The sequence below is a fragment of the Oncorhynchus mykiss genome, chromosome 18, assembly GCF_057628025.1.
Source record: "Oncorhynchus mykiss isolate SJ-2025 chromosome 18, ASM5762802v1, whole genome shotgun sequence".
NCBI lineage: Eukaryota > Metazoa > Chordata > Actinopteri > Salmoniformes > Salmonidae > Oncorhynchus > Oncorhynchus mykiss.
The window spans coordinates 69,035,956-69,058,654 of record NC_143039.1 but is presented as its reverse complement, the minus strand read 5'-3'; the positions used below and the strand labels follow the sequence as shown (position 1 = coordinate 69,058,654).

Below are 22,699 nucleotides of genomic sequence, written 5' to 3'. Positions count from 1 at the left end.
ACCAAACTCAGTTATGTAATCTGATTACTTTCAGTTACTTTCCCCTTAAGAGGCATTAAAAGAAGACAAAAAGGATCCCTCAAACGCATCTGGTGTGTCGACATAGTGGTTTCTGACTTGTGGTCAGACTCGCTCAGGTGGGACAAACTTAGACAATTTTTTTCCAATACTGAATTGAATGAGAAAAAAAAGAAAGTTGTCAATGTATTTTTTCACAAACATCCTTTTTGATTTTAAAAGTAATCCAAAAAAAGTAATACATTTTTTCAAATGTATCTAAACTGATTACAACATTTTTGCTGGTAACATAACCGATTACAGCTACAGGTTTTTGTAATCAGATGATATGTAATCAGTTGCATCCCAACCCATTTGGAGAGTACAGAAAACTCCGGACAGATCTGATCTAGGACTGAACCACTTGGCATGCCAGACAGTGATGGATTCTAGTTAAGACCGCAGGGTTACAGGACTCACCTCTCTGCGGAGTTCGTGAACACTTTGGCAGGTCTTCAGTATAGACAACTCCATCTCCTCCGTGGCCTCTTTGGCATTGAGAGACAGCTGGGATGAGGAAAATATTCAAATAAATAAGTGAGGGGAAAAAGATAAGAGTAGTCGTCACATAAATCATGCACATGATGACTGGTGCCTGGGATGTGGCCTGCCTTAGCAGGAGAAGAATACGAGATTACACAGCCCTGCTCATGCCCTGTGTGTGTGTGTGTGTGTGTGTGTGTGTGTGTGTGTGTGTGTGTGTGTGTGTGTGTGTGTGTGTGTGTGTGTGTGTGTGTGTGTGTGAGAGAAAAGTTAGAGTGTGTGAGAGGAAGAGAAAAGGTAGAGTGTGAGTGAGTGAAAGAGAGAGATCCCTTCTGCATCACCAATATCCTGTAAAACACAAGTTTCAGACACATGTTATAAGGGCAAGGGGACAGGTGGAAAGGCACTGTAGTCAGACACGATTACAGCAATGTGTCAAAACTATGTAAAAACAAAAACTGTCAAGCAGAATTCACCAGGGTCGAGTTTTTCAAAAGTGTTCTATCTGGATTTCAGCTATCGGAAAGGACTAAACGCAAAATAAATAGAATGAATGAATAGAATGGATGAATCATTGGACTCCCATTGTATTTCTATGTATTTAATCCTGAAATCCAGATAGAACACTTTTGAAAAACGGGGCCCTGATGATTTGTCTCTGACCCTCTCATCACCCTCTTTGTTTCTACTGAAATAAGTAGAGAAAAACACCTCATCTCACTGCTCTGTTTCTACTGAAATAAGTGGAGGAAAACGAACAGGCCCTGGGATCTAGCTAGTGACACACGTTGTAGAAATGGGTCTCACTAGGGAGCCAATCATTCAACGTGCCGTAGCTCTGATTCCATTCAATTTGTCAATGGAACTGTGGCCTCTATTTTCACACATATATACAACCTTAATGATGGAAAAACACATTGTGTGAAAGCCACACGCTATGGAGTCCAAGGAGCCTCCTCTCAGGGAGGTGTCGAGAGAGCGAGAACAATGTGTTCCATGTAATCAATGGAGTCAAGTGAATGGCCATTCATACGATGAGGCTGACTTCAGGGCCGTATCCACAAAGCATCTCAGAGTAAGAGTCCTGATCTAGGATCTGTCCATATAATCAAAACTGATCCTAGATCCACTCCTACTCTGAGATGCATTGATGGGCCCAGGACTGGTTTAAGACCTATAAAGAATGAAGGAAAATAGCACTGTATAGCCAGCCGTATGGGAGGGTGGTGTGAAAAGGCTGGATATTATTTTGTTCTCCTTCACATTATCTATAAACCTAGCAACAGTACACAAGGTCATGTAGCTAAGCAACAGAAAGGAAGTGAAGGAGTGTGCGTGTCTGTGGCCATCTACACACGTGAATGCGATGTACATTTTCATGCATGCTAAAACATGACCTACTGTACCCGTGCTCTTAATCATGTAGACGTACGAGTACATATCTACATGTGTGAGTACATGTATACACGCGAGTGTACAAGTATTTACATGTGTGTGTATGCCCAGTTTATGCCAACATACCGCCTCCCTCCAGGCTGCGATGAGCTGGTCAGTGTCCTGGCGGGCGAGCTGGCAGAGCTGCAGGATGCCCTCTCGGTGCTCGTGGCTGGTGTAGGCCGAGTCAGTGAAGTCCTCCGTCCTCTCCACCACCGCCTCCAGCTGGTCAAACAGAGCCTGCTGGGGCAGTGAGTACAGACCCTCATGCAGACCTTCCACGTTGGACTGGGATCACAGACAGAGACACAGTAATGAATACAACAAATTATTTGTCATGCCAATAAAGCATTTCAATTGAATTGACACAGAGTGACAGAGAATAACATTCAAAAGCTCTATGACAAGCTACTGGTAATTCAGGTTGACTAGGGATAATTGACTTATTGTAAAGAACTGGTGCCGAACACCTGGCGTGCTTCCTGTTTGTATGTCCAGGCCTGTTGTCTGTGCCCAATAATGTTTGTGCCATGTTTGGTGCGGTTACCATGTTGTGCTGCCATGTTGTGTTGCTACCATGTTGTTGGCATGTGTTGCTGCCATGCTGTGTTGTTGTCTTAGGTCTCTCTTTATGTAGTGCTGTGGTGTCTCTCTTATGGTGATGTGTGTTTTGTTCTATATTTCACATTTTTAATCCCAGCCACCGTCGTCGCAGGTGTTGTTTTGCTTTTTGCTGGGCCGTCATTGTAAATAAGAATTTGTTCTTAACTGACTTGCCTAGTTAAATAAAGGCTAAATAAAAATAAAATAAATATCTTGTGGATAGACTATGTGAACATAAATGGTACCCAAATTACACTAGATTGTAGTTCGGGGCTAAACTAGATTAGTCCAGGCCTAAACCATCATACTGTAGTTACTATATTAGAACTATATTACAATGTAAAGTGGAAAAAAAACAAACAACATATGTAATCTTAAGGAAGTCCTCCCCTGTTGTCCCACCTTGAAGTCCTTGATGCCGGTGTAAATGCTGAGGGGTAGGACCTTGGTCTCCCCGCAGGGCCGGGCGTCCGTCACGATCTCCATGACCTGCTCCAGGGCGAAACGCATGCGGTGAAACACGGCATCTTTGTTGATACGCGCCGACTCGCAGTCCGGGTGTCTGAGACACGTCTACAGGGAGAGAGACATGGTTTTACAACTGAGGCTACATTTACACAGGCAGCCCAATTCTGACCTTTTTACCAATCATAGCAACTCTTTTGCTAATAATTTGGAAAAGTATCAGAATTAGTCTGCTTGTGTGGCAGTCCATGTTCAGAGTCAATTGTAGTAATACAGTCTCTATGCCTCACATCTACTAAACACAAAAACAATGTTTTAAATGGGAAGTTAGGCTGTTTTGAAGCAAAAAACTATGGAAATTCACGAGCACCAGAAGGACTAATTTTACCCATTCAGTAGCAAGTTTTTCCAGTCCACAGGTTTAATCTACTACATTAGCAGCAGTATGTACACACCTTGGACGCAGTGAGCAGCATCATGGTGCATTTCTCCAGCACTGCTCTGGCTGCTGCCATCCTGGCCTTCTTATTCTCATCCTTCAGGTCCTAATGGACAGAGACCAACACTGGACAGTTACAGAAGCGGTCTCGGCTGGTTCCCAAACTTCTCTGATTTGTGAGTGTGGGACAGTTGTGAGACACCAAATAGACAGAACCATTTTAAGCCACAACTCAGTCTTGCTAAGAAGAACTGGCTTTGACCTACCAGGGATCTGGACCAGAGCCATGATTGAAGAATAAAATAAATACATGGCTCTGGTCTGGACTAGTGGACCAATTAATGCAAGGGGTCAGTCATTCAAAACAAAGCATCCCCCACACTTTAAACGCACACAGAGCATATCCGTACCATGTGGAAGAACCGTCAGAGTTCTCGAGCTAAGTTTAGTTAAGGTTTAGTCCTCCGGCCATCAGCGTTATTACTCATAGATTAACCTGGTGAAGCACGACTCAATGCAGTAGATATCTCAGTAACATCCACTGACTCGCTCATCTCTGTGTTTCAAAGACTAAGCATTTAGTGTGTGTTCCAGGAGGTGGAATCAACTTCTCTCCAGGCACAGAGCCATGTCTTTTATACTGATAACAAGTTCAAACAGGTGCCATTAATACAGGTAACGAGTGGAGGACAGAGGAGCCTCTTAAAGAAGTTGTTACAGGTCTGTGAGAGCCAGAAATCTTGCTTGTTTGTAGGTGACCAAATACTTATTTTCCACCATAATTTGCAAATAAATTCATTAAAAATCCTACAATGTGATTTTCTGGATTTCTTTTCTCATTGTCTGTCATAGTTGAAGTGTACCTATGATGAAAATTACAGGCCTCATCTTTTTAAGTGGGAGAACTTGCACAATTGGTGGCTGACCAAATACTTTTTTGCCCACTGTATATATCATTGATTTAATAAAGCCTCATACACACATGGCCTCTTGTTTTCTTAAGGAAGCTCCAAGATGCAGGTTTTTCCAATGTAGCTCAGTGCTGTGATTGGCTCAGTGTTCTGACAATCATGTGGACCCTAAGTCACTACCAAGTCTAAGGGTAGCGCTAGAAAATTCTAGCCCCTTGGGTGCTGACATAGTTACATTAGAAGCTGTACATATGTACAGTACCTTTGATTGGACTGATCATGTCAACATCACACTTTCAAAATCTTAGCTAGCAGTCATCATCATGAATCAAGTCAACAGTCTACTGGCAAATCCTTGTCATATGAAGAGAAATACCGAAGAGAAATTAGATAAAACGTATTGGTGCTCATCGGCCATAAACATTACACAAGTTGGAAATCGCAAATTCAACAATGAGTGGTTTGGAAGGCTCTTTTCCCAGTTTAATGTGATAAAAATTCAACCTTGGCCATGCTGTTAATGAAGCATGATTTGTTTCGCACTCAAAGCAACTTAACTCGGGAAAAACTTGACTAAAGTGAGTTCAAGACAACTAGGAAGCCGGGAATAAACGAGCTCCGACTGGGAAAATACGTTTTGAACGGTCATCCAACTCGGGAATTGTAAATCCAGCCTATTTCTAGAGCTACGTTCTGAAGATCAATGACATCATCATGATTCAACCTTGTTTCTCTGCTGCTGCATAAATTATGTAATATTCCAGGGATATATGTATACTGTAGCTAAGAAAGTAATACTAAGTGTATGTTGTGTAGTAAGATGTTAGTAGCCCAGGTGCTTCACCCTAATAATTTGGTATCTTTTTTACCCCTCTTAATTCCGCCTACTGTTCTGACTTGGTGGTGCACATGTAGCCTATAACCTGTTTTAGATACATGTAATCATCGAAATTTGTAAGAGCCTTCATGTCTGCTTATATGCGCCTTTTATTTATCCTACAGTTCTGACTTGGCGTCCAGGGAGAACACTCAGAACGGCCCATGTTCTGAATTCTGTCGTATATTTCAAAAGTGCTAAACAAAGTTATATTGACTACATCCATCCTAACTCGCTCATTGTTTTAATCAAAATGGATTGCCTCTTATCAGCTTGTCGTCCCCTTATGCCATAGTTTGTTCATCTCAATTGTCATTAGAAACCACATTTGTTTAAGCAAGTCAGCCATATCAGCTATATTTTTTTTAAAGGCAGTAAATGAGGCTGAATTAACTGTTTCTGCCAAATAAGGCTCCGCTGATAGACAGGTGTAGCAGTGGTAAGATGTTGGGACAGCTTTATGTAGGCTCTAACAGTTTGTGGCCACCATTTGTCACTGTTATAGTGCAATTAAATGTATTGTTTAGTGTTGTGGCTTTGCTGGCAAGCATCCCACCTTTTTATTTTTTTGTCCCACCAAGATTTACATGCTAAAATCGCCACTGCTCACCAGACATGTCACCACCCACTGAGCATGTTTTGGATGCGTACGCCAGCGTGTTCCAGTTTCCGCCAATATCCGGCAACTTCGCACAGCCATTGAAGAGGGGTGGACAACATTCCACAGGGAAGTTATAACTTTCTGGCATCATTATTTCTTGAAAACGCGTACATACAGTCGTGGCCAATTTTTTTATTTTTATGACAAATATTAATTTTCACAGTCTGCTGCCTCAGTTTGTATGATGGCAATTTGCATATACTCCAGAATGTTATGAAGAGTGGTCAGATTAATTGCAAAGTCCCCCTTTGCCATGCAAATGAACTGAATCCCCCAAAAACATTTCCACTGCATTTCAGCCCTGCCACAAAAGGACCAGCTGACATCATGTCAGTGATTCTCTTGTTAACACAGGTGTGAGTGTTGATGAGGACAAGGCTGGAAATCACTATCAGGCTGATCGAGTTCGAATAACAGACTGGAAGCTTCAAAAGGAGGGTGGTGCTTGGAATCATTGTTCTTCCTCTGTCAACCATGGTTACCTGCAAGGAAACACGTGCAGTCACCATTGCTTTGCACAAAAAGGGCTTCACAGGCAAGAATATTGCTGCCAGTAAGCTTGCACCTAAATCAACCATTTATTGGATCATCAAGAACTTCAAGGAGAGTGGTTCAATTGTTGTGAAGAAGGCTTAAGGGCAACCAAGAAAGTCCAGCAAGCGCCAGGACCGTCTCCTAAAGTTGATTCAGCTGCAGGATCGGGGCACCACCAGTACAGAGCAGCAGGCAGGTGTGAGTGCATCTGCACGCACAGTGAGGCAAAGACTTTTGGAGGATGGCCTGCTGTCTAGAAGAGCAGCAAAGGCGGCACTTCTCTCCAGGAAAAACATCAGGGACAGACTGATATTCTGCAAAAGGTACAGGAATTGGACTGCTGAGGACTGGGCTAAAGTCATTTTCTCTGATGAATCCCATTTCCGATTGTTTGGGGCATCCGGAAAAAAGCTTGTCCGGAGAAGACAAGGTGAGCGCTACCATCAGTCCTGTGTCATGCCAACAGTAAAGCATCCTGAGACCATTCATGTGTGGGGTTGCTTCTCAGCCAAGGGAGTGGGCTCACTCACAATATTGCCTAAGAACACAGCCATGAATAAAGAATAGTACCAATACATCCAGGAACAGTTTGGTGATGAACAATGCCTTTTCCAGCATGATGGAGCACCTTGCCATATGTTAAAAGTGATACCTAAATGGCTCGGGGAACAAAACATCGATATTTTGGGTCCATGGCCAGGAAACTCCTGAGACCTTAATCCCATTGAGAACCTGTGGTCGATCCTCAAGAGGCGGGTGGACAAACAAAAACCCACAAATTCTGACAAACTTCAAGCATTGATTATGCAAGAATGGGCTGCCATCAGTTAGGATGTGACCCAGAAGTTAATTGACAGCATGACAGGGCGGATTGCAGAAGTCTTGAAAAAGAAGGGTCAACACTGCAAATATTGACTCTTTGCATCATGTAATTGTCAATAAAAGCCTTTGACACTTATGAAATGCTTGTAATTGTACTTCAGTATTCCATTGTAACATCTGACAAAAATATCGAAAGACACTGAAGCAGCAAACTTTTTGAAAATGTATATTTGTGTCATTCTCCAAACTTTTGGCCACGACTGTACAAAGATGTATGTACAGTATGATGTTTTTACAACTTAATTTGGTCGCTAGAGGGTTTGTTTGACACTCAACAGCCTGATCAACTCTATGCGAAGACCATGTGTGGCGCTGCATGAGTCAAAATGGTGGTCACACCAGACTATGACTGGTTTTCTGATTCATGCCCCTAATATTTTTTAAGGTATCTGTGACCAACAGATGCATATCTTTATTTCCAGTCATGTGAAATTCTTATTATTAGATTAAGGCCTAATGAATTTACTTATATGAACTGTAACTCAGTAAAATCTATGAAATTGTTACATGTTGCGTTTTATATTTTTGTTCAGTATATATTCCCCTGCTCTTTACTCGGCTAGTCTCAGTAGATTTCCAGACGGAGAGACAAAGACGTGGTATGTTTGTTAAACAAAGAGGGGAAGCTGAATATTTTCATCTCTATATCATAACGATTCACTTTTCATCAGCTAGCTAGCGCAGTCTGTATCCAGAATAACAACCTATTCCCTGTGTAGTGCACACCTTTTGACCTTATGGGCCCTGGTCAAAAGTAGTGCACTATATATGGAATAGGGTGCCAATTTGAACACGTACATAGAGACTGTGTATGACTCAAAGCAGGATTAGCAGACTCTGGCACTACAGGGAACAGAGTTCTAACTTTCTGGCATCATTATTTATTGAAAACGTATGATACAAAGATGTATGTACAGTTTTACAACTTAATTTGGCCTCCCGAGGGTTTGTTTGAGGCACATTTTGTTTTGATGACGTAATCACTCCTTTGAGATGTGAGTCAGATTTGACCCACGCATTGGTGCTGCCGTCTGTCTAAACACACCTACACTATCCCTGCTGGTGCAGAGGCCCTGGAGTGTGTGTATATGCACGTGTGTGAGGGCAGCAGGGGCTCGTCATACATACCCTGCTATCTGTGTCATCTCGTACTCTGAGTGGATGTGGAGCCAACATGGCTCACGGCACTGTACGGTTCTCTCTCCCACACGCACAGACACTCATTTGATTCATTAAGACAGGAGCCTCTTTTTACAAGCTGGAAAGCACATGGCTTTTAGATCTTTATAGACTCTCTCTCAATTTAATTCAAGAGGCTTTACTGGCATGGGAAACATATGTTTACATTGTCAAAGCAAGTGAAATGAATAAACAAAAGTGAAATAAACAATCAAAGTGAACAGTAAATATTACACTCACACAAGTTCCAAAAGAATAAAGACATTTCAAAATGTCGTGTGTCTACGTACAGTGTTGTAAAGATGTGTAAATAGTTCAAGTACAAAAGGGATAAAAATAGGTTGTATTGGTTGTATTTACAATGATGTTTGTTCTTCACTGGTTGCCTTTTTCTTGTGGCAACATGTCATACATCTGGTTGCTGTGATGGCACACTGTGGTATGGAAATGAGAGTTTATTAAAATTGGATTTGTTTTTGAGATCTTTGTGGGTCTGTGTAATCTGAGGGAAATGTGTCTCTCTAATATGGTCATACATTTGGCAGGAGGTTAGTATCCACCTCATTTTGTGGGCAGTGTGGACATAGCCTGTCATCTCTCGAGTGCCAGGGTTGCCTACGGCGGCCTCTCTCAATAGCAAGGCTATGCTCACTGAGTGTACATAGTCAAAGCTTTCTTTCATTTTGGGTCAGTCACAGTGGTCAGGTGTTCTGCCACTGTGTACTCTCTGTTTAGGGCCAAATAGCATTCTAGTTTGCTCAGTTTTTTTGTTAATTCTTTCCAATGTGTCAAGTAATGATCTTTTTGTTTTCTCGTGATTTGGTTGGGTCTAATTGTGTTGCTGTCCTGGGGCTCTGTGGGGTCTGTTTGTGTTTGTGAACAGAGCCGCAGGACCAGCTTGCTTAGGGGACTCTTCTCCAGGTTCATCTCTCTGTAGGCGATGGCTTTTTTATGGAAGGTTTGAGAATTGCTTCCTTTTAAGTGGTCATTAACGGGTATCGGGTATAATTCTGCTCTGCATGCATTATTTGGTGTTTTACGTTGTACACAAAGGATATTTCGCAGAATTCTGCATGCAGAGTCTCAATTTGGTGTTTGTCCCATTTTGTGAATTCTTGGTTGGTGAGCGGACACCAGACCTCACAACCATAAAAGGGCAATGTGTTCTATAACTGATTCAAGTATTTTTAGCCAGATCCTAATTGGTATGTCAAATGTTATGTTCCTTTTGATGGCATAGAAGGCCCCTGGAATTTGTATTTGTGGTTCTGGCAACTGGACCTTTTTTTGGAACACAATTATTTTTGTCTTACTGAAATTTACTGTCAGGGCCTAGGTCTGACAGAATCTGTGCAGAAGATCTAGGTGCTGCTGTAGACACTCCATGGTTGTGGACAGAAGCACCAGATCATCAGCAAACAATTTGACTTCAGATTCTAGTAGGGTGAGGCCGGGTGCAGCAGAGTGTTCTAGTGCTCTCTCTAACAATGTGAGAGCTGGAGGGGAAAGAAGAGTGGCTTGACCAATACCCTTTCAGAGAGGGACGGTACTCACATTCTGTCTGTCCCCGGTCAGGTGGGCGAACTCCACCATCTGGTTCCCAAACTGGCTGAAGATCTGGACAAACTCCTGGAAGGTGCTCACTCTCTCCAGCTGCTCCAGGGTTACTAGCACCTGGGAAAATCAGGAACACTATTACAGTAACTACAGCTGGGAAAATCAGGAACACTATTACAGTAACTACAGCTGGGAAGCTCAGGAACACTATTACAGTAACTACAGCTGGGAAGCTCAGGAACACTATTACAGTAACTACAGCTGGGAAAATCAGGAACAATATTACAGTAACTACAGCTGGGAAGCTCAGGAACACTATTACAGTAACTACAGCTGGGAAGCTCAGGAACACTATTACAGTAACTACAGCTGGGAAGCTCAGGAACACTATTACAGTAACTACAGCTGGGAAGATCAGGAACACTATTACAGTAACTACCACACATTACACCACTCTCACTTAAACATCAAATATTATACACAGAATTCAAAAATGGCAACAGCTTTTTGTCCGAACCAGGTCTTGAGAGATGGACTAAAGGTGCTGTGAGAGATACTACATTGATGTGTGTGTCAATGGGGTTCTAGATACTGAATGAGGCAGCAAAGCAAATTATTACCCAGACTCAATGTGGGCCTCGTCATACAAGTGATGGCCATCACATTCACTTTCAAGCCAAAGTGTTCAGTAGACCAGCTTGTCATGACTGACTGACTTCAACAACATAGAGGACCTGTCTGTAGAAACAGGAAAAGGTCATTGTGACAGCAAGTGGAATTGTGTCCCATTCGTCTGGTGAGAGATGGAGCGAGGGAAGGGGAGCAAGGGAAGGGAAGGAGGATGGATGGTCATGTCTCCATGTCTCAGGAGTTATCACTATGGGCCTGAGGCTGGATGGCACTTGAGATACCAATCAAATCACAGTGATTTACCCCAATCCCCTTTACTGTTCACACTGGAACACACAATGTGGGGTAAGGGGTGACCTGTGATTTCTCTGCAAAAGGGACGGAGTAAATGTTGTGTGTGTTACTTAATGACATATGATTTTTATATTGTCATATCAGCCTCTCATTCCGGGATTTGCGGTATTACCGGCTTAGTACACACGGGGACGCCAAAAAACAACAACAAAAAACACATTGGGCATCTGTTACAAGAATGATAACAAAATTAGCACAAGTAATAGCGAATTTCTATGGAGGCTGCTAGCTAAATATGCAAACAAAGCAAACTGATTGCCCAGTATAGCATCCATGATTCGTGTCATCGATTGGCCAGTCTATTTTGTTGATATATTTTTTATCGGAAATTACTAGGTGATTTAGTGGTTCTATTTCCGTTGTAATTTTGAGATCCTACTCGATGACAAACGTCAGCTTCAACTGAGAACATGTTTTTAAAAACATTTTTTTTTACATAACACGTAGGTAGGAGCTACTGTGTCATTTTTGGTGAGTCTGAACATTTACAATCGAGTGTGAACGACAGACATTGTGCAAATTAACAAAGTTTTGACGCATGCTTGTCTGCTCTGAAGCGGCATGTGCACGCGCTGTGGGTCTGGAGTCACTAGGGCAACGGGCCTGCCTGCTCTGCTCCGAGAAGATAGGGGAGGAGCAGACAGAGAACGGAGAGGAGAAAAATGCAAGGAAATCAAAATATAGCAGTGGCAGCTGTACAGATAACTCATCCAAAGGGCGTTGAGTTCTTAAACACGGTACAAAGCTTACATAATATTATGCCCCGTCACCTTAATAGTTCAGTAACTTACTTAGGGGTCGCGTTAAAGCAGAATTAATTTAATGCAGGAAAAACATAATACACGTAATAAAGCTCATGCTGCGTTTTGTAAACGCATATCTAAAATGCTTACTGTAATTTATGCTTGGCATCATACTAACTTTGTGCTTCAGTTGCACAATTCACGAACAGGCATTCTATCAGCAGACAGCGCTCTGGCTGATGTGTAGGTTTTTCTCAATGTGTAGCCACTAGCCAGCCGACTTTTCTCCAGTAAAATTCCAGATTAACTTTAAGCAAAACATTAGGAAATGTGGCTAGCTACATTATTTCCATGATAAATAGAAATATGATGGCCATGCACTGTTTTTGCAACAACAAAAAAACTAATAGAGTTCCACTTCTGTTCATGAAAATTAAGCCATTTGGGTTTTGCACAAATGTATTTTCTGTGAAGGAAAACTATAGTTTTCCGGCCCTCCCAATAGGCAAAATTAGGCCTTCGCCTATGGCAGCACTTGAATGAGGCGGCATTTTGACAATTGGCTGCTGCACTCCGGTGGCCGTGATCGGTTACTACACCGCCCGCGGGACCCAAGCCACCAGATCATAGCGTTGCTGCAGTTCCCGCCCCCACCCCATTCCTGCTTCTCTTGAAGTTCACTCCCACTATTTTTGGTAGCTATGGTGATGTGTGTGTTTTTACGGGTTTATCCAATTGAGAAATATTAATAAAAATGAATAATTGTGTGTGACGAAGACGATTAGTGATTTAAGGCAATAGCCTAACCTAGCATGTTAACGTTAGCTAGCTACTACTTGTGGATATCATTTTAGCTGAAAGAAATCTAGATATTTGAAACAATTTGCTAGCATATCTAAGAGACAAACTATCAGGAAGTGATGTTTTTTTAAACAATGAGAAATGAGGCACAATCTATAAACCAAAGAAATTCGCTGGTGAAATGTATCAGTGTGCAGCAATGTCCATCAGCCGGTGTGGAGAATGACAAGCCTACGAGGATAGGTCATTCATACAACGAGCCCCCGTTCGCTGATTCTAGCAGCGAAGAGAGCAAACCGGAGGAGTCCGGCCATGCACTTCCACTGATGAGGACAGCTCTCTGGCTGGACAAGAACAGGTGGGTCGCACCAGGCCTAGCCACACCTCCAAACAATGCCAGCGAAGACCCTACTATCTTGGACCCAGACTTGTCGCTCCCCCTCCCTGATGACAGTAGTGGTGCTGTTGCTAAATCCGATGCCCAGACAAAAAACATAGAAAGATCCCAGAGAGTGGCCAAAATATATGAATGGATCTTTACAAGATAAGTTAGTGCAGGCTGGGCCACATCAGGATAAGGAGGGGAATTTCCCAAGAGATGTTTTCGCTGGCCCGCTACAATCTGTTGAAGAATAAAAAACACTTTCAATATAAAAGGCGACCCCTGTCAATACACAGCCGGACTCACCTGCTCCCGCTTTCTCACGTTGTGCTATTTACTAACAAACACGTGACTGGATAAACTGTTAGGGGGAACTATAGGTCAAAAAATATAAAAGCGAAAATGTCAACGATTTGACTGAGTTACAGTTCATATTAAATAAATTCATTAGCCCCTAATCTATGGATTTTACGACTGGGCGGGCTGCAGCCAGGCACACCCGCTGGGGAGCCAACCCCAGCCAATCAGAATGGGTTTTTCCCCACAAAGTGCATTATTACAGATAGAAATACATCTCAGTTTCATCAGCTGTTCGGGTAGCTGGTCTCAGACGTTCCCACAGGTGAAGAAGCTGGATGTGAAGTTCCTGGGCTGGCGTGGTTACATGTGGTCTGCGGTTGTGAGGCCGGTTGCACATACTGCCAAATTCTCTAAAATGATGTTGGAGGCGGCTAGAGAAATGAACATTACATTCTATGGCAATAGCTCTGGTGAACATTACTGCAGTCAGCATGCCAACTGCACACTCCCTCAAAACTTGAGAGTTCTGTGGCATTGTGTTGGGTGATAAAACTGCACATTTTAGAGTAGCCTTTTATTGTCCTCAGGACAGGGTGCACCTGTGAATTATCGTGGTGTTTAATCAGCTTCTTGATATGCCATACCTGTCAGGTGGATGGATTATCTTGGCAAAGGAGAAATGCTCACTAACAGGATAGAAAAAAAAATGTGTGCCCAGAATTTGAGAGAAATAAAGCTTCTTGTGCGTACAGAACATTTCTGGCATCTTTTATTTCAGGTCACGAAACATGGGACCAATACGTTACGTTGCGTTTATACAGTGGGGAGAACAAGTATTTTATACACTGCCGATTTTGCAGGTTTTCTTACTTACAAAGCATGTAGAGGTCTGTCATTTTTATCATAGGTACACTTCAACTGAGAGACGGAATCTAAAACAAAAATCCAGAAAATCATATTGTATGATTTTTAAGTAATTCATTTGCATTTTATTGCAAGAGCTGGAGCAGTTTTACGTGGGGATGTTTGGCAGCATGAGTGAAGGATGCTTTGTTGAGAAATAGGAAGCCGATTCTAGATTTAATTTTGGATTGGAGATGCTTAATGTGAGTCTGGAAGGAGAGTTTACAGTCTAACCAGACACCTAGGTATTTGTAGTTGTCCACATATTCTAAGTCAGAACCGTCCAGGGTAGCGATGCTGGACGGGCGGGCAGGTGTGGGCAGCGATCGGTTGAAGAGCATGCATTTAGTTTTACTTGCATTTAAAAGCAATTGGAGGCCACGGAAGGAGAGTTGTATGGCATTGAAGCTCGTCAAGAGGTTAGGACAGTGTCCAAAGAAGGGCCAGAAATATACAGAATGGTGTCATCTGCGTAGAGGTGGAACAGTGAATCACCAGCAGCAAGAGCGACATCATTGATGTATACAGAGAAGAGAGTCGGCCCAAGAATTGAACCCTGTGGCACCCCCATAGAGACTGCCAGAGGTCTGGACAACAGGCCCTCCGATTTGACACACTGAACTCTATCTGAGAAGTAGTTGGTGAACCAGGCGAGGCAGTCATTTGAGAAACAAAGGCTGTTGAGTCTGCCAATAAGAATGTGGTGATGGACAGAGTCAAAAGCCTTGGCCAGGTCGATGAATACAGCTGCACAGTATTGTCTCTTATCGATGGTGGTTATGATATCGTTTAGGACCTTGAGCGTGGCTGAGGTGTACCCATGACCAGCTTGGAAACCAGATTGCATAGCGGAGAAGGTACGGTGGGATTTGAAATGGTCGGTGATCTGTTTGTTAACTTGGCTTTCGAAGACCTTAGACAGGCAGGGTAGGATAGATGTCACCCAACAAATATACATGGTTTGACCTGACATGCATAATCCAACAAAGATACATGGTTTGACCTGACATGCATCACCCAACAAAGATACATGGTTTGACCTGACATGCATCACCCAACAAAGATACATGGTTTGACCTGACATGCATCACCCAACAAAGATACATGGTTTGACCTGACATGCATCACCCAACAAAGATACATGGTTTGACCTGACATGCATCACCCAACAAAGTCAGCTGATGCATAATGTATCAAACCTGTCACACCTCAGACCCCCCAAAAACATCATCCATTATATAACGCTGTGATCCATCCATCTGGAGCAGTGTGTATGTGTGAGTATGTGTGTGTGTGTGTGTGTGTGTGAGAGAGAGAGAGATGTTGTGAGTGTGATGGTGTGTGTGAGTGTGCGCGTGCACATGTGTGCATGTGTGCGTCAGAGGCTTGGTCTGTCTCTCGAAGGGTAAACAGTAGTGACATCCTGCCGGCCAGGCAGAAGAGCTATGCTGTTATCAGACAGAGACAGGGTTCAAAATTAAATTGTGTTTGCCAGTAATGGGAGCAGCCCCGTCGCCCGTCTGTCCAAACAGGCCTTACTAGACTAGACGGGATTAGGCCCTTACCCCCCCAGGACCCTGTGTGTGAGTACATCCTCTTCCTGAAAGCACCAGGTAGAGAAACGGTAAATGTGCATCTTCCATTATCCCCAGAGCAGCAGAGGATGGAGTTATCCTGTACTATATTATGGAGCTCTGATAAGATCTGAAAGACTAGATGGAGTCGCCAGTGCTGGGCATTTGTGTGTTTGTGTGTGTATTATGTCAGTGAAGGCTCCTTAGAGGAGGAAGGGAAGGACAATCCTCCTCAGTGAATTTCATAAAAATAGTGAAACAAAAAAAGAGTATATTTATAGACACTATACTAAATATATTCACGTCAACAAATACTTGATTAAAACACACCGTTCTGCAATGAAGGTCTACAGTAGCCTCAACAGCACTCTGTAGGGTGGCACCATGGCGTATCCGGAGGACAGCTAGTTTCCGCCCTCCACTGGGTACATTGATTTCAATATAAAACCTAAAACGTGGTTCTCACTCCTTTCCATAGACTTACACAGTAATTATGACAACTTCTGAAGGACGTCCTCCAACCTATCAGAGATCTTGCAGCGTGGACTGACATGCTGTCCACCCAATCAAAGCACAAGCTACAGTTAGCTAGCACTACAGTACATAACATGTGGTGAGTAGTTGACTCAAAGAGAGCGAAAGAAACAAGGAGAAAGCTATATATTTCATATTTTTTTCACTTGGCTAGCAAATGCAGCTATCGAGTTTAGCCTGTTTACCTGGCTCAAACAGGGATGGATGCTATGTTACCTAGCTGGCTATGGCTATCCAATACTGGAACTCTGGTAAGCTTTTGGTTTTATACATTTTTTGCCCCCGGGGCCCATGGGTGTAACTGCTAAACTGGTTGCTAAGTGTACACTTTACTGCATGATTGTAGCAGGGTTACTAATGTTTTAGTTCTAGTAGCTATGTTGACTTGATGTTAGCTAATATGGTGACAATGATGTAAGCTGTGTGTTGTGGTTATGATATGATGGTTTGGCTTGGAAAGTTTTTTTTGCCTGGTCACAGACAGCTGATGTGTTGTGCATTTAAGTCCACAAGTGAATGGAAAAGGTGAGAGCGCGTAGATGCGAGAAGGAATTATCCAACGATCAAAGGGATCATGCTGTTTGCATGTGGCTGGTATGAACAGTGTTTGCGCGTGATCAGGGATGTATTTATTCTACCGATTCTGTTGAAACACTTTTCTTTAACGGAAGCAAACGGAACGGGGGTAAACATACCTGAAGTTGTCCAATAGAAAGTTTGTTTGCGACTGTCGACTAATGATTACACCGTCGATGAGCTAGATGCAGGCAAGATTGTGCATGGAGGTATTGAATGTGTCAATGTCTGTCACCGTGATTACTCAAATTTCTCTCGACCTGTGCACCTACGTTGTAAACTTTCATTCATAGGCTAGATTGTAGCAACCTCGTGATGGATATAGGGAGCACGTGACTCATGTAGTAGCCTAAACCTATTGATCTTACATTAAGCTGGGTGAATGGAATATGAATGAAAGTCATCCAATAGGCTGTAATGGAAATTATGAGCCATGCTCATAAACAAAATCATAATAATTGTCCTGCCTCGTCTTAAAATGGCAGACTGCCACTGGTGTGTGTGTGTGTGTGCACAGCTGCTTGCATGTGTGTCTCTACTTTGTTCTGTGTGTCTGTGTGCATCTATGGCCCTATATCGAAATGTATATTGTGTTTATGGTGTGCATGCATCCCACTGTGTGGTCGGAATCGGTACCTACTTTGTTGCGTGAGGTGATGATCTGTTTGATGACGATGCGGTCTGCGAGGACCAGGACTTTGGTGACGGAGGAGAGGAGCATGCGGGCAGCCTTCACCATGCCTGTCCTGTTACTGAACACCGTCTTGGGTCCGTCCACAAGGGGGGCCACCGGCATCCCAACATCTGTCAGCTTGGCTATGGCATCCCCTAGGACAAAAAGGACAAAAAGGAGGTAGAGAATGATGGTGATGATGGTGGGGGTGATGATGATGAGGAGGATCAAATCTATTGGAATTTTCAGCATACAAACACCATACAACATTTTCAGATGTACCATGTAAATTATCACTGTATCTCCATTTTCTAATACTTAGTCAAACTGCTTCACAATGGTAATTGTGCTTTCAAAACAACCCTGCCGGAGAGCTCTTCATTTAGTGTTTCATGCAGAATCAAAAAACTGACATCCAGAATTCAGCTTTGGTTTCTTTGAGATGTTTAGCTAGCTAAAGCCCCTTTGGTTCCCTTCCCATGGTTGGTGCCCCCTCTCCTGTCAGTCAACAGCACCATGAATCCCAGTAGGAACATCTCATCCTGGACAGGGAGGCTGGCACACAGGGATTATATTCAGCCCCGTTGCACTGCAGCAATGTGATGCCAGCCAATGCCAGGGCCCAATTTACAGGCCCTCTTGAGATGCATGACCAGGCCATTTCAATCTAAGTCGCTGGTACACTGGAGGGTCGTAGTTTGTTCATGAAACTCCAAAACAACCCTAGGTGGGCGAAGGAAAAAGGCTATAAAAGGAAAATGAACACACAAATATTTAAACACCATAACAGTCTCAGGCAGTAGAGAGAGAGAGGGAGGAGGGCGAAGAGAGAGAGATGTGAATTATGTTGGATACATGGTTGGCCTCCTTATTTGGGTTGGCTTGCATTCCAAAAGGAAGTGTACTGATTGCATCCGACAGCCCTTTGTCGATGCCAGAATGCCCCAAACCAGCTGAAACATTCAGCCTGGCTCACAAAGAATGCTGCTGAACCCCAGAATAGGCTCTGGAATAAGCATGGAGCATGGTGATGCTATGCCAGAATCCCCCACCACCAATTTTTGTATTTTTTTTATTGGTCACATACACATGGTTAGCAGATATTAATGTGAGTGTAGCAAAATGCTTGTCCTTCTAGTTCCTACAGTGCAGTAATATCTAACAAGTAATCTAACAATTCCCAACAACTATTTAATACACACAAATCTAAATGATGAATGAGAATATGTACGCATAAATATATGGATGAGCGATGGCCGAGCAGGAATAGGCAAGGTACAATAGATGGTATAAAATACAGTATATACATATGAGTAATGCAAGATAAGTAAACATTATTAAAGTGACATTGTTTAAAGTGGCATTGTTTAAAGTGACTAGTGATCCATTTATTAAAGTGGCCAGTGATTGGGTCTCAGTGTAGGCATCAGCCTCTGAGTTAGTGATGGCTGTTTAGCAGTCTGATGGCCTTGAGATAGGTGTTTTTCAGTCTCTCGGTCCCAGCGTTGATGCACCTGTGCTGACCTCACCTTCTGGATGGTAGCGGTGTGAACAGGCAGTGGCTCGGGTGGTTGTTGTCCTTGATGAACTTTTTGGCCTTCCTGTGACATCGGGTGCTGTAGGTGTCATGGAGGGCAGATAGTTTGCCCCTAGTGATGGGTTGTGCAGACCGCACCACCCTCTGGAGAGCCTTGCGGTTGTGGGCGGTGCAGTTGCATACCAAGCTGTGATACAGCCCGACAGGATGCTCTCGATAGTGCATCTGTAAAAGTCTGTGTGTTTTAGGTGACAAGCCAAATTTCTTCAGCGTCCTGAGCTTGAAGAGGCGCTGTTGCACCTTCTTCACCACACTGTGTGTGGGTGGACTATTTCAATTTGTCTGTGATGTGTACGCCGAGGAACTTTCCAACTTCTCCACTACTGTCCCTTTGATGTTTCCTGAAATCCACAATCTCCTCCTTTGTTTTGTTGACGTGAGAGGTTGTTTTCCTGACACCACACTCCGAGTGCCCTCACCTCCTCCCTGTAGGCTGTCTAGTCGTTGTTGGTAATCAAGCCCACTACTGTTGTGTTGTCTGCAAACTTGATGATTGAGTTGGAGGCGTGCATGGCCACACAGTCATAGGTTAATAGGGAGTACAGGAGGGGGCTGAGAATGCACCCTTGTGGTGCCCCAGTGTTGAGCGTTAGCGAAGTGGAGATATTGTTTCCTACCTTCACCACCTGGGGCGGCCCGTCAAAGTCCATGACCCAATTGCAAAGGGCAGGGTTGAGATCCAGTGCCTCCAGCTTGATGATGAGCTTGGAGGGTCCTATGGTGTTGAATGCTGAGCTGTAGTCAATGAACAGCATTCTTACATAGGTATTCCTCTTGTCCAGATGGGATAGGGCAGTATGCAGTGTGATGGCGATTGCATCGTCTGTGGACGCAGTCCTTGTTAGCGGGCCGCGATGGTGGCACTGTATTATCCTCAAAGCGGACAAAGAAGGTGTTTAGTTTGTCTGGAAGCCTGAAGGTGTATGTGACATGGCTGGTTTTGTTTTTATAGTCCTTGATTTCCTATAGACCCTGCCACATACGCCTTGTATCTGGGCCGTTGAATTATGACTCCACTTTGTTGCTGTACCGGCATTTCGCTTCTTTGATGGCCTTGCGGAGGGAATAACTACACTATTTACGCTCAGCCATACTCCCAGACCTCTTTCCATGGCTAAATGCGGTGGTTCACGCTTTCAGTTTTGTGCGAATGCCACCAGCCATCCACGGTTTCTGGTTAGGGCAGGTTTTAATAGTCACAGTGGGTACAACATCTCCAATGCACCTCCTAATAAACTCACTCACCGAGTCAGCGTATAGATCAATGTTGTTCTCTGAGGCTGACCGGAACATATCCCAGTCCGTGTGATAATAACAGTCTTGAAGCGTGGATTCCGCTTGGTCAGACCAGTGTTGAATGGTTCTAGTCACTGGTACATCCTGTTTGAGTTTCTGCCTTTAAGACGGTAGGAGCAAGATGGCATCGTGGTCGGATTTGCCAAAGGGAGGGCTTTGTATGCATAAGTGTTCCCCTACAGTGTTGCTTCACAACAGTGTTGTATTCTTGTTCTAGGCCTGACTGCTGACGGTGTGTTAGTTTCCCCATTTATTCACCATGTCTCTTTATCACTAAGCTCTCTTTCATTGGGAATTATTTTCTGCTGCTTGGCATTTGAAAGGGGTGAACACTTGACTTCATTAAAACCTGTGGAGTCCTGTAACAAGTCCTTACCATAAGGATAGTCTTACAACAGGGTGATTGTGATGCTATGTAGTCTACAGCCTGCAGGTTGCACTGACTTGGACAGTTAGAGATACAGGGCCAGGGCCCCTTTAAACACTGACTATCCAAAACTCTTAATACAGTAGTTGCCTCCTAAAACCTCAGCTAACGACATTAATTTGTTTGGGCTGGTCCAGCAGAACAGACTGAAACCAACAACTCCGCCTCAGTGGCTTCTATCTACAATGTCGTACCATGATGGAGATCACCAAATTAAAGTAATGTAATCACCTTATTTATTTAATTATGCTGCCTGCAAGTCTGCCTCCCTGCTTGCCCCCATTGCCTGCCTGCGCTGGAGGAGGCCCGCTTAGTCTCTCCCTCCCTCTTGCTTTTTTTTTATTTATTTTACCTTTATTTAACCAGGTAGGCAAGTTGAGAACAAGTTCTCATTTACAATTGCGACCTGGCCAAGATAAAGCAAAGCAGTTCGACAGATACAACAACACAGAGTTACACATGGAGTAAAACAAACATACAGTCAATAATAAAGTATAAACAAGTCTATATACAATGTGAGCAAATGAGGTGAGAAGGGAGGTAAAGGCAAAAAAAGGCCTTGGTGGCAAGGTAAATACAATATAGCAAGTAAAACACTGGAATGGTAGTTTTGCAATGGAAGAATGTGCAAAGTAGAAATAAAAATAATGGGGTGCAAAGGAGCAAAATAAATAAATAAATTAAATACAGTTGGGAAAGAGGTAGTTGATAGGGCTAAATTATATGTGGGCTATGTACAGGTGCAGTAATCTGTGAGCTGCTCTGACAGTTGGTGCTTAAAGCTAGTGAGGGAGATAAGAGTTTCCAGTTTCAGAGATTTTTGTAGTTCGTTCCAGTCATTGGCAGCAGAGAACTGGAAAGAGAGGCGGCCAAAGAAAGAATTGGTTTTGGGGGTGACTAGAGAGATATACCTGCTGGAGCGTGTGCTACAGGTGGGAGATGCTATGGTGACCAGCGAGCTGAGATAAGGGGGGACTTTACCTAGCAGGGTCTTGTAGATGACATGGAGCCAGTGGGTTTGGCGACGAGTATGAAGCGAGGGCCAGCCAACGAGAGCGTACAGGTCGCAATGGTGGGTAGTGTATGGGGCTTTGGTGACAAAACGGATTGCACTGTGATAGACTGCATCCAGTTTGTTGAGTAGGGTATTGGAGGCTATTTTGTAAATTACATCGCCAAAGTCGAGGATTGGTAGGATGGTCAGTTTTACAAGGGTATGTTTGGCAGCATGAGTGAAGGATGCTTTGTTGCGAAATAGGAAGCCAATTCTAGATTTAACTTTGGATTGGAGATGTTTGATATGGGTCTGGAAGGAGAGTTTACAGTCTAACCAGACACCTAAGTATTTGTAGTTGTCCACGTATTCTAAGTCAGAGCCGTCCAGAGTAGTGATGTTGGACAGGCGGGTAGGTGCAGGTAGTGATCGGTTGAAGAGCATGCATTTAGTTTTACTTGTATTTAAGAGCAGTTGGAGGCCACGGAAGGAGAGTTGTATGGCATTGAAGCTTGCCTGGAGGGTTGTTAACACAGTGTCCAAAGAAGGGCCGGAAGTATACAGAATGGTGTCGTCTGCGTAGAGGTGGATCAGAGACTCACCAGCAGCAAGAGCGACCTCATTGATGTATACAGAGAAGAGAGTCGGTCCAAGAATTGAACCCTGTGGCACCCCCATAGAGACTGCCAGAGGTCCGGACAACAGACCCTCAGATTTGACACACTGAACTCTATCAGAGAAGTAGTTGGTGAACCAGGCGAGGCAATCATTTGAGAAACCAAGGCTGTTGAGTCTGCCGATGAGGATGTGGTGATTGACAGAGTCGAAAGCCT

The 22,699-nt window shown here is 43.6% G+C and overlaps 1 protein-coding gene across 2 annotated transcripts in view; it reads right to left on the bottom strand.

The window, feature by feature from the left end:
• LOC110496656 (alpha-catulin) overlaps window positions 1-22,699 on the bottom strand; it is a 118,950-nt gene that overhangs the window by 30,188 nt on the left and 66,063 nt on the right. The window contains exons 3-8 of one of the 2 annotated variants that reach the window (XM_036953442.2): window positions 17,520-17,707; window positions 10,080-10,199; window positions 3,498-3,587; window positions 2,980-3,150; window positions 2,062-2,262; window positions 478-564 (exon numbers count right to left, since the gene is read on the bottom strand). In XM_036953442.2, the coding sequence (XP_036809337.2) occupies window positions 478-564; window positions 2,062-2,262; window positions 2,980-3,150; window positions 3,498-3,587; window positions 10,080-10,199; window positions 17,520-17,707 (857 nt within the window). The remainder of the gene's footprint in view (window positions 1-477; window positions 565-2,061; window positions 2,263-2,979; window positions 3,151-3,497; window positions 3,588-10,079; window positions 10,200-17,519; window positions 17,708-22,699) is intronic. The other variant, XM_090209224.1, reaches the window with a different exon arrangement.